This window comes from Glycine soja, chromosome 13 (assembly GCF_004193775.1).
Source record: "Glycine soja cultivar W05 chromosome 13, ASM419377v2, whole genome shotgun sequence".
NCBI lineage: Eukaryota > Viridiplantae > Streptophyta > Magnoliopsida > Fabales > Fabaceae > Glycine > Glycine soja.
Genome location: NC_041014.1, coordinates 3895529 through 3907781, shown reverse-complemented (window position 1 = coordinate 3907781; position 12253 = coordinate 3895529). Strand labels below are relative to the sequence as shown.

Below are 12253 nucleotides of genomic sequence, written 5' to 3'. Positions count from 1 at the left end.
GTCTGTTGTTTCTTGGAGAGTTTAATATCGGTGACTCTTGCTGCTCCAAAAATACTTAGAAAAATATATTATTCTATACAAAGTTCATTAGGGGAAATGGTTGTATTTCTTCCTTTGAAATAGCTTTTTATAATGGTAGTAGAATGTTTAAATAATTAAACTGGATTCCTCATATCAATTTAGATACTGGTGTATAATTTAAATTAGTAATTCGGCAGTTATTTTGGATGTAGCTGTTCTGTTTCTTTTGATATCTGAACCTGGTGATAATTTAAGAAATGAAATTATAATCCACACTTGCTTCACCAAATATATATCGTGTACCAGCAACCAAGTATAACGTAAACATTATTTGCTATACGCTAATTTAAGAAATTAAATTATAATCCACACTTGCTTCACCAAATATATATCGTGTACCAGCAACCAAGTATAACGTAAACATTATTTGCTGTACGCTAATTTAAGAAATTAAATTATAATCCACACTTCCTTCACCAAATATATATCGTGTACCAGCAACCAAGTATAACGTAAACATTATTTGCTATACGCTAATTTAACAAATGAAATTATAATCCACACTTCCTTCACCAAATAATAATAAACACCAGCAACCAAGTATAACGTCATCTTTCACTAAAAAAATGGATTACATAACAGCGTCCTGCGGTATCAACATTTAATGGTTGCAGAAGTTACAATCTTTGTCAATAATCCTGCAAAACAAAATCCACAAACATACAATGTTAGGCCAATTTTTTCACAAATTCACAATACTACATACAATATACAATTATGAAGTAATGCTGATAGACTAACAGGGGTGCAGCAAGTAATACATGAGAAACCCAGCAAACACACTAATAGCAAGGTGCAATTACAAAACAAAGCAAAGAGGGCAATTGCTAGACCTGTGTACCTGCGAGACTGTGTGTGAGGATACTGATTGGGCTTAAAGGACCATGTGCAGGGTAGTTGTCTTCGTGTAAGGGACAGCCATAACCAACAAGCATAGAATATTCCATTTAGATATTTCCATTTTCCATTCTTGTCTTTTCTAGTAACAAAATTACAATTCTGTTAGAAGCATAGTATAAATATCACATTGTAATAAAACCTGCAGATCAATGAAAATACAATTACCTCTAGCTTCTCCTTCTTCCTCTTCATAGGAGGTTCTGGTCCTCGAGACCAGAGTAGTCCACCCCTAACATTTGCAAACATGAACTCATTACCGATCAAATTCTGCAACATAACAAAAATATCTTTACGGACCTACACGGCTACTACCAGCAACAAATGACTGTGTCTGCGGCTTCTGCATTTTGTCCAACATTAACAAAATACAAATTGTAATCATTACCTGCATAACATAAAAATTCAAAAGCAAATTGTGGCAAACAACAGGTTCATTACCACTTCAAAGTAATTTTCATGTGTAGCTTGCAACATACTATTAGTTTGTTCGGTGGATGACATACAACCATTTACATTTCGAGGACGGTTGGTGCAAGAACGCTTGTTGTGGCCAATTCCACCACATTGCCGACACTTTTGGATTCTCCTTTGTCTGCCACTTTCATCCATTCCGACCTGTCCGCATCCTTTACTTCGAACCACAACAGGGTCTAAAATACCTGCAAAATCATCATCTTGTTGGTGCGTCTGATTATCATCAACACAATGTTCGCTGTTTTGCTTCGACTTCAGCCTTGTAGCCTCATTGGATAGGAAATGCAACATTTTGTCATACTCCTCTTCATCACGGTATGCGGCTGCACAAACTTCTCTAGAAACTTCAACCAAAGTGGCATACCTGGCCATCAATTGCGAATCCCAATACATTGCGGAATCCGAATATTTGTCTTTAATCTGTTCGGTGGCAAGTTTGGACCACCTATTCAAAACCAAACTACTTGGCAACTCCATAAAATTTAAAGAAACCAACACGGCCAATATGTGATCACATGGAAGACCAATGGATTGCATTCTCATACAAGTACATGTAAACTCAACCGTTGATGGGCAATACGACACACGCCAAACACTTCCACTACAATACTTGACAACTGTGAAAATTGAAAACGTGGCCATCTCTTTGCAATCAACGACTCTTAGCTTAATAGTCCTACATAGATAAGACTGAAAAAGTTGAAACATCTCCTTTGTAAACAATTCATCACCAGACCGCTCAAGAGATCGAAGATTTGTTTGCAAAACTTCTTTCCCGTATGTTGACGAATAATCTGCCACAACCGCTCTATATCGAAAATATGTCAGGCACCTTTGAAATTGTTCTACAAAATCGGTTAAATTGGTGCGTGAATGAACATATTTTGCAACATGTGCATGGAAAGCCTCACAACGAGATGTTGTCCGTATGCCCGCAAAAAAACGACCCCTCAAATGGGCACTAGACCACTTCATCCGTCTTTCATAAAGTTCAGCAATCCAACTATTGTCTTCCAATTCAAACGTAGCAACCATCTCTTTCCATTTTTCTTCGAATTCCACCACTTCAAAATGACCAAGCATTAGTTTCTTCAACCATTTCAAAACATGTTTGTCTCGGACATGGCTCAATGCATTACGCAATAAGTGCCACGCACACAATTTGTGAGAAACACCTGGCATGACTCTTGTTATAGCATTCCTCATAGCCAGATCTCCATTAGTTATTATTGAACAGGGAGCTTTTCCTTTCATTGCTACCAACAACTGTTCTAACAACCAAACATATGTTTCTTCCGTCTCATCAGTCACAATAGCAGCAGCAAAAACTATTGTCTGATTATGGTGGTTCACACCAGAGAAAACAACAAAAGGGCACAAATACTTATTTTTCTTGTAAGTGGCATCAAATGCCAGAACGTCACGAAATACCTGATAAAGCAATTGGCTCTCAGTATCAGACCAAAACAACCGTTGTAGTCTTGACTCTTCATCCGAGGTGCATGAAACATACATCATTGGCTCTTTCTTGCGTAAATCATATAAATACTTCAATGCACCCCTTGCATCTAAACTATGTTGCCTCCTCATGCGCCCTTCTTCATTGTAAATATCTTTCCTGATAAACCCCACCTTCTCATATCCACCACATTGATTGGCAAATGCTGCGTACATGTGCGGAGGTCTAATGCCAACTTTCCTATAATTTTCAACTTGTATAATATCAGATGCCGACATCTTCCTATGTCCTGCCAACAAGCACGACAATTTTAGGTCCAATAATACATGGTTGTGCTCAAAATTCCAACATGTCACATACCATCGATCTGTCGAAAAATGCACATGAACACGAAACATTGCTTCACAACCACACCTGCTTTCTTTTTTTTTCTTTTCGTATCCTTGTATCGGAGGTTGTAACTTTCCTATAACCAGCACATGAACAAACAAATGTTTGTTGCAGTGTTTCCATAAATGAGTTTCTAACAATGTGACTCTTCCTTACGGAAAAACCACTCATTTTAGCATACCAACAATAAAATTGATACGCTAACTCCAAATCACCAAAATCCAACCTGCGGACAACTTCATCGGTAATTTCTTTCATGTCAAACTGTCTAATATCTACCATGCTATCAATACTTATACATTCTTCTTTCGACAAACCTGGAATCCAAAATTCATCATAATCTCCATCATCCTCATTCTGTAACTCCGAATCCACCTCCTCCTCACCTTGTACTCCGACATCATCTTGGTAGTTGTCATCATTTTCATAATCTCCATCATCATTGGCACCATCACCATTAACAAAGCTACGAAAATTATCAGTAGTTTCCAACTCTGACATTATAGCATCCAAATCCTACACCCCAACACATTTTAAAATATATCAAATACATACATCAACAACTACTGCAAACTACCACATCTACTGCAATGCTACTGGTCATACAAAAACAACGCATGTTCAAAACTGCAACACTTAACAACACCACATCACAACATTCAGGCAACACAATTTGCAAAACAAACATGAATGAAAATACCATAATAAAAACCACTTCAATATAAGGGACAACTGAACAGAACAAATACCGTAATAACAAAAACCGGCCCGGAAGGTACAACGTTATTCACCTACGACGATAGCTACAACGTTAACTGCAGATCTGCCCCGGACGGAAGCTTGATGGACCTCGCCCTTCTTTAGTCCTCTGTTCCAATAGTGCTGAACGCTGGCCTACCATGGTTTTACCACGACAAAGACAATGCTCTACTGCTCTACTCAATAGTACTCAATGAAAACAACATCTGACTCAAACCCAACCCTAGAATTGAGCTCTGATTCGAAATGATGAGCACCCAACTGCTTTGCTTCAAAAATCAAATCTTCCACGATGGAATTAGCGCACGGAGAAGACAAACCCACCCGTCGTTCTCCAAAAGGGGCTGATTGTTTCCTTTGCTTTTGAAAAAACCTTTTGAGGAAAGTAGAAAAGTAGTCCAGGGAAGCTTTGGTCTTCAATCGCGCGTGGGGGGGGGGGGGAACCAGACGGAGAAAACGAGGCATCCATTTACTACCGGTAGCAAGGAAAAAATAAGGACCGTTAGATTTTCTTTTCGCTAATCGGACGGTTCACGTTGACTACATTGCATTTAACTTTGAAAAAGCGAAACTTTCGCACGGTGCGAAAGTTGTTTAACTTTCGCACCCTAGACATCGTCTGTAGACAAACATAGCCTCAGAATTTGAAAAAACAATCAACATCTAAGAAGAAGATTCAAACATAGTTACAATCACTTTTATCATGGTTAAGAAATTAAGAGGTTTGATTACTTTCACACATTTAAAATCTTTAACAAAATTTATATTCTACACTTTATATATCTTACTACTCTATCTCTTTTCTTTTCTTTATATATATATATATATATATATATATATATATATATATATATATATATAATTCAGCCAAAAAAATATAGATAACTAAATAAATGGATGATCAAATTGTACTTAATATTTACATTGAACAATTCTCATATGCATTTCACTATGGAATTGAAATTATTTTTCTAAATTTAATTTTTATATTAAGATATATATAATCTTTAAATAACATTTAAATAAAAATTGATCCATAATTTCCTCTCTCTTTATTTTTATGTTAGCATGTTTATTTAATTTGATATTTATTTCTTTATTTGAGATGTTTCTTTACTATCTTAAGTATTTTTTTCAATTCAACTTATTTAATAAATAAATAATTTTAATTCAATTAAGTCTATATCATACTTTCTGCTTACAATAATTTTTTTATATTTTATTTACTGTAATAATTTTAATTTACTAACAATTATATTTTAATAATAATTTTTCAGATGAATATTCAATCAACTCAATTTCAAGTACAAGGATTTATATCAATCTAAACAATCTTGATTTTGCAAAGTTCAAGATAGAGTAAACTGAACTTCCTTTTTTTATTTTTTTATTATACACATTTTGTAACATTCAACAAACAAAATTGTTAGTTTATTCAAATTCTTTGATTGATGTAGCTAAAAAATTATAAATTTTATTTTAAATATCTACTTTGTGGAAAAAATGGAGCAACATCAAATAAAAGAATTATCTCCTCCAAGTTCTGCCAACATTGATCTTGACAAGAGAATATCAAAAAATAGAAAATCTTTGCAAGATATAATGTCCATGAGATGGATATCAGAATCAGTATGCTAACCTACCATGACCTTCATATTCATAATATTCAATAATACTTTATTTTTTCTTAGTTTTAACATATATAAAATAATAGGATAATGTGTTCACAATTCATGCAACAATCAATGAAATCAACGGTTCGGTTGGAATTATGTTGCATGTGAGAGGTGCCAAAAGAAAGTTACAAAAGAGGGAAATCAATACATTTTTAGAGAATGCAAACAACTATCCAAAGGCCCAACAACAAGGTTTAATGTTTTGTATATAATGAATTATATAACAATTAAATAAATATAAAAAATTTTAAAATATTTTTTAGGTTCAAGATACAATTGAAAGTCTCTAATGATGCCAGTGTAGCAACATTCAAATTGTTTGATCGAGATGCGCAACAAATTCTAAGCACAACAACATTTGAACTCCTTCACACAAAAAATGCGAATAAGGCTGACATACCCCAATATTGTATACCCTTTGCAAATGCACTTTCATCCACTAATTAATATTTTTATTAAAAAAACAACCAACTTCACTATAAAAAATATCATTAGATGAGTTAGGTGAAGAACTAATTATAAGTTAAAGCCCAAATCTACAAGCATCCAACAAGTTAAAAGGTGCATCTTCATCATCCAATGAAGAAGTTTACCAAATATCACAAAGTCCATTAAGAAAAAATGTGAATAAACAAATTGTCACAAGTCAAAGTCCAAAGCTACAACTATCCAAGAAATCAAAAGATGTATCTTCATCATCAAAAGAAGAAAGTCTATTAAAGAAAAGTGTGAAAAAACAATCTGTCATAAGTAAAAGCTCAAAGCTACAAGCATCCAAGAAGTCAAAAGATGCATCTTCATCATCAAATGAAGTTTATTCAATCTCTGAAAGTCCATTAAGGAGAAAGGCAAATAAACAAATTGTTCAAACATCCTCTAGTCAAGAGTCAATCTTACTTCAAAGTTTAAAAAGGAGCACACCAAAGAAAACAAAATTCAACAATAGGTCACCGAAAAAAGGAAATAAATACAAAAGGTCTATTTAAATGAATAATTTTTGGTGTTTTATTCGCATCATTTTTATGTTCTTTACCATTATGGTTGACTTTTTCTTTCATTAAATATATTTCTTTGACTGCTCTATTATGTCAATTTCACTTTATTCTGATATTGCTCTTATAAAATTTATACATAGCGCTTACTTTTGTCTTCAAGTTAATCGACTTTAGTTGAGTGGTCAACCTCCAATTTTAGAATATTCTCTTATAATATATTGATAAATAAAAAATATCTTAATTTAAAATTTAATTTATCAAACAAATAATTTATTTAAATATTTCTTTAATTATTTATAAATCCACACAATGCACTCTATGTTTAGTAGAAAGGTAGAAGCTTTCTTCCTTTTTGTGCAATGGACGGAACCTTAAGTTAAAATGTCTGATCACAAGTTCATGCTCAGGATGAGCAATACGTGGTTTCGTCTAGTATTGCAGCAATAGCAACATTGTTCCTGTACAACATTCTTTTTCTCTTTTCCTTGGCTTCTTTTTCTCCTTCTATTAAATAGCTTAGGAGCAACAACAATTGCAGTCTCCTTATTTAGCTCTTTCTCCTTGATGGCTTTCACCGAAGTTAATGGAATAAGACGTTGAATGATTCCAAGGTATTCCTTCCACTTTATAGGTTCTCGAACAACATTGGGATGATTTTTTTTTTCAAATTTGAGTTAAGGGAATGAGATGTTCAATGACTCCAAGGTTTTGATCCTCTTTGGTTGTTGCACCACTTGAGCTAATGGAGCTTTAGGTTCATCAGATTCAGTAGTGGCTTCCACTTCGTCCACTCTTTTCCTCTTAAGAGGTTCTTCAGTTTCCTCATTCTAAGATAGAATTAAAGTGCAACTTCAAGGTTGTCTTTGGTTGTGGAAGCTTCAACCTAGTTTTGGATTTCTTGGACAAACGAGCCTTCTCAACAACATCAAGTTCCTTCTTCTTACTAGACGCACAAGTTTTTGGATTTGACTTTTTCTCTTTAGCTTCCAACTTTTTGATTTTTTTTATCAGAGTCAATGAACTCAAAAGTCTCTTTATCCATTACCACTAGCTTTGGCCTTCTTCTTTCTTCTCCCTTCTTTCTTGTTATTTAGATTTTTTTCTCTTTTAGGCTTTACTTTCAAATCAAAACCAAGTTGTATCTTTTTAATACTGTTGGTGCCAAAGAAAACTTATTTAACTTTAGAATTGCCTTTCAAAATGATAGCATTGCTTTCCTCTACAAGCAACCAATAAAAAACAGTTGGGTTTCATGATCTATAATTTAAAATTTTCTAAAGAAATCATGAGCCAAAACAACAATAAAATTGTTTTAAATGAACTTGTGTCCAAATTGCTAAAATGGTCTATGTCCAATGATTTTGATAGCAGAGACTATCAGCTAATGGTGAAGTAGAGGAGCAGGATAAAGGAAACTAAGAAATTAAGAGAAGATAAGCAAATTCAAATTTTGTTTCTGTGTATTTTCATTCCTTTCTCTAGATATTTATAGGCTTACACTGCTTATTGATTTCTTAACAGAAGATAGCAAATTTTGTTATAACAGAATTTGAGGGAGCACTATATCTGGCCCCTAACTAACTGCAGTGCACTAAGGTTGTCTCCACTAAACGTAATCCCTGAGGTAAGTGGGTTTGTTATGGTTCCTTGCTGGTCTGCTATTAGCTACCACCTCTGTAGTGTTGTTATTGCTATCAATACCCCCTTATGGAAGATCAACCTTGTCCTCAAGGTTGTAAGTGAGGCAGAGGTGATCCCAAAGCTCCTAAGAAGTGTCTTCTGGGGTGAGGTCATCCCATTGAACTAAAACTTGTTGGGTTGGTGGAGTGGAAGCAGTGTCTATCTTCCAATCCAAGAATTGCAAAGGACGGACAATTGGATGATTGACTGTACCTAGAGGAGGGAGAGGGGAGGTGTCAGAAGTAATGGGCCTTTGATGTGGTTTCAGGAGTGAAACATGAAAAATAGGGTGTATCTTGGAGCCAGGAGGTAGATGTAGTTGATACGCGATTGGGACGACACACGCTTCTACAAGGTAAGGCCCGTTGTACCTCTTTGAGAGTTTGAAGTAAGAAGGCTACATAGAGGTCTGGTGATAAGGCCAGAGTTTAACGTACACCCAGTCACCGACGTCTAATTGGACATCCCAATGGTGAGCATCAGCTTGAGTCTTCATCGCATTCTGAGATTTAAGCAGCCTGCGCTGGAGAGTCGAATGCATAAATGACTTTGAAGGGAGAAAATCTTGTGCCAGAATGCACGGATGTGTCATAGGACCATTCTTCCAGGGGAAGAAACTTGAACCATTGATTAGGATGATCATGAAAGAATGAGCGCAAGTATTGTTCAATGACCCTATTGAGGACTTCCGTCTGGCCATCTATTTATGGGTGGTACGCCGTGCTCATACAGAGTTTGGTTCCACTCAAGCGGAATAGGTCACGCCAAAAACTGCTGATGAAGATTGGGTCATGATCAGACACCAAGTTGCGAGGAAAACCATGTAGCTTACAGATTGTGTCCAAAAATAGGACAGCAACCTTGTGTACCGTGAAGTGCGATGGAAGAGGGCCAAGATGGGTGCCTTTGGAATATTTGTCGACAACCACCATGATCATAGTGTAACCATTAGATATGGGCAACCCAGTGGTGAAATCTAGGGTTAAATCTTCCCAAATAGCGGATGGAATTGGAAATGGGTGTAGCAGACCCACCGGTTTCTTAGCCTTGTATTTCATCTGTTGACAGGTGGAGCATTGGGCCACATAACGTGTAATATCTTGGCATATATGGGGCCAAAAGAAATTGTACCGCAGACGACAAAGTGTTTTCGCGACACCCATATGTCCTCCCAAAGGGGTTTTGTGGAATTCCTCCATGACTAGATTAATAAAGGTGTGGCCCAAAGGTAACCATATTTTCCCTTCGAAGAGTAGGAGACCATTGTTAATAGTGAAACCTAGGTGGGAAGCTGAATCCGAAAGAATCTGTTGAAACAGAGTCTGATAATCCGAATTAGTCTGTAAGGATTGTCATAATTGATCCAAGAAAAGAAAATTGGGTGTCGACAATAAAAGGAGATGGCTCGTGGACTGGTCTGGAATCTGGGATAGCGCGTCGACGATGACATTTGAAGAGCCATACTTATATTGGATAATATAATCATACCCGAGTAGCTACGATAAATAAAGTTGTTGTTTTTGCATTTGGATGACTTGCCACATGAGCTCCTTTAAGCTCCGGTAATCAGTCAAAATGATGAATGAATGCCCCAGAAGGTAGTGATGCCATTAACGAATGGAGGACGTAATAGCATGAAGCTCTCGGACGTATGTGGAGGCCCATTGAAGCCGTGGACATAATGGCTTGCTGAAGAAAGCGATTGGGTGAGAGTTTTGTAACAACACTGTGCCCATCGCCGTGCTGGAAGCATCAGATTCAATGGTGAAGGGAATGGTGAAGTCCGACATCGCCAACACCAAGGCTTGCATCATTATCAGCTTCAATTGGTCAAACGCAGTCTGAGCGGATGGTGACCAGGAGAATTGGTCTTTCCACAGGAGCATAGTTAATGGTGCTGTAATGGCTGCATAGTGGCGAATGAATTTTCGGTAAAAACTGGTTAAGCCTAGAAAACCACGCAAATCTTAGGGGGAGGATGGAGTAGGCCAATCCAGCATGGCCTGGATTTTGTTGGGGTCTGGGGCCACTCCTTGAGACGACACCATATGGCCAAGGTAATTGAGTTGTTGTTTGGCAAATATGCATTTGGAACGACGGAGGTACAATTCATTATGGGACAAGGACGAGAAAACGGCCTCCAAATGCTCCAAATGAGAGAGAAATGAAGGACTGTAAATTAGAATGTCTTCAAAAAAGACTGCGACAAATTTCCAGAGGAATGGCTGAAGAAGATCATTCATGGTGGCCTGGAATGTTGACGGAGCATTGCAAAGTCCGAAAGGCATCACTCTAAACTCATAGTGGTCGTGATGCGTTCGAAATGCAGTTTTATGGATGTCGGCTTCGTGCATGCGAATTTGATGGAAACCTTGGTTGAGGTCCAGTTTTGAGTACCAAGAACCGCGACCCAATTAATCCAGTAGCTCATCAATTGTCGACATGGGAAAATAGTCCTTAATGGTGATAGCATTGAGTGCCCGGTAGTCAACACAACAGCGCCAGCTACCATCCTTTTTCTTAACCAGTAAGACAGGGGAAGAGAATGGACTATGGCTAGGTTGGATAATGTTGGATTGGAGCATCGCGGCATTTTGGCGTTTGAGTTCATTCTTTTAAGAGTATGGGTATCTGTATGGTTTGACATTAATGGGGCTCGAATTAGGTAAAAGATGAATATGATGAGTAATATTGCGAGACGGTGGGAGTTGGTGAGGTTCGTGGAAAAGTGAAGCGAAACAGTGAAGGAGGTTGTCGAGGGAAGGGGGTGTGTGGAGGTCGTGGTGTGGTGTAGAAGATGACTGAGGGGTTATTGGGTCTGGGATGTGGGTTATCTGGTAAAGAGGAGAAATGCTATGAGTCTGGGCATACCGTTTGAGTTGTAGGGCTGAGGCTAGGCTTGGGTAAAGGGGAACATCTGCTTGTAATGTTATATTATGGCCCAAATAACTAAAGCTCATCGTGAGTGCAGAATGGTCTATGGTCACAGGACCTAAAAGTTTTAACCACTGTACCCCTAAGACGATGTTTGTGCCCCCAATAGGTAAGGGGTAAAGGTCCACAGGAAAAGTATGTCTCTGGATCGTAACGGGGATGTTAAGGCACATAGAGGTGCAATCCAGTGTGGTGCAATCACTAATCATAACGCGCATCGTGGACGTCGGGGTGGAAGGAAGGTGGAGGAGGTTAGCCAAGCGGGATTGGAGGAAGTTGTGAGTGATAGTGCCGTAGATGCGAAACGTCTCCGGCAAGGGCATTTCTGATAGGGCACTAAAGCTGATTTGGGGCACACAAGGCAAGTCGAGTTGATGGTGGTCCAGATCAGGAGTGGAAATGGGAGCTGGAGGAATCAAGGAGGATTCATCGTCTTCGTCATTTGTGATGAGTAAGTGAAGACAAGGGCGACATCTGTGGTCGAGAACCCATTTCTCATCACAATGATAGCACAGGCCCTTGTCTCATCGAGTGGCCAACTCTTCCGTCGAAAGGCGTTTAATCGAGGGTTTCGGGTTTGGAGGGAAGGTAGTGGCAGGGATAGGAGAAGAAGGGTTGGGCCGATAATGGCAGCGACGGTAGTTGAGTTTCTCCTCGTGCAACTTTGTGAGAGCTACGGCCTACAGAAGGGATAGGGGTTGAAACGCCTGCACTTCGCGGTGGAGTTCGGGGTAGATCAGAGATGAAACAACTCAGCAAGGAGGGTGGAGCTAGGCTAGCTATGCGGTTTGCGAGGCGTTTGAACTCGGTGAGATACTCATTCACTGAGTTGTGCTGTTGGAGCTTGAATAAAGCGCACTAAGGCTGTCTCCACTAAACATAATCCCTGAGGTAAGTGGGTTTGT

At 37.9% G+C, this 12253-nt stretch overlaps 1 protein-coding gene across 1 annotated transcript; it reads right to left on the bottom strand.

The window, feature by feature from the left end:
* Positions 1-710: 710 nt before the first annotated feature.
* Positions 711-3805, bottom strand: LOC114381527 (protein FAR1-RELATED SEQUENCE 5-like). The gene is made up of 6 exons (XM_028340801.1): positions 3461-3805; positions 3275-3380; positions 1485-3203; positions 1294-1366; positions 1147-1210; positions 711-719 (listed from the first exon to the last, which is right to left on the bottom strand). Exons 1-6 carry the CDS (start codon positions 3803-3805, stop codon positions 711-713), a joined length of 2316 nt encoding a protein of 771 aa, XP_028196602.1.
* Between the last annotated feature and the right edge of the window lie 8448 nt (positions 3806-12253).

What these genes read in the sequence shown, in the direction of transcription:
- LOC114381527 (XM_028340801.1), bottom strand. Translation starts at nt 3,805, where the DNA reads ATGTCAGAGTTGGAAACTACTGATAATTTTCGTAGCTTTGTTAATGGT. An exon ending in CATTTTTCGACAGATCGATG is followed by an intron (nt 3,204 to 3,274) that starts GTATGTGACATG and finishes GCTTGTTGGCAG; the next exon opens with GACATAGGAAGATGTCGGCA. An exon ending in GACACAGTCATTTGTTGCTG is followed by an intron (nt 1,211 to 1,293) that starts GTAGTAGCCGTG and finishes TGCAAATGTTAG; the next exon opens with GGGTGGACTACTCTGGTCTC.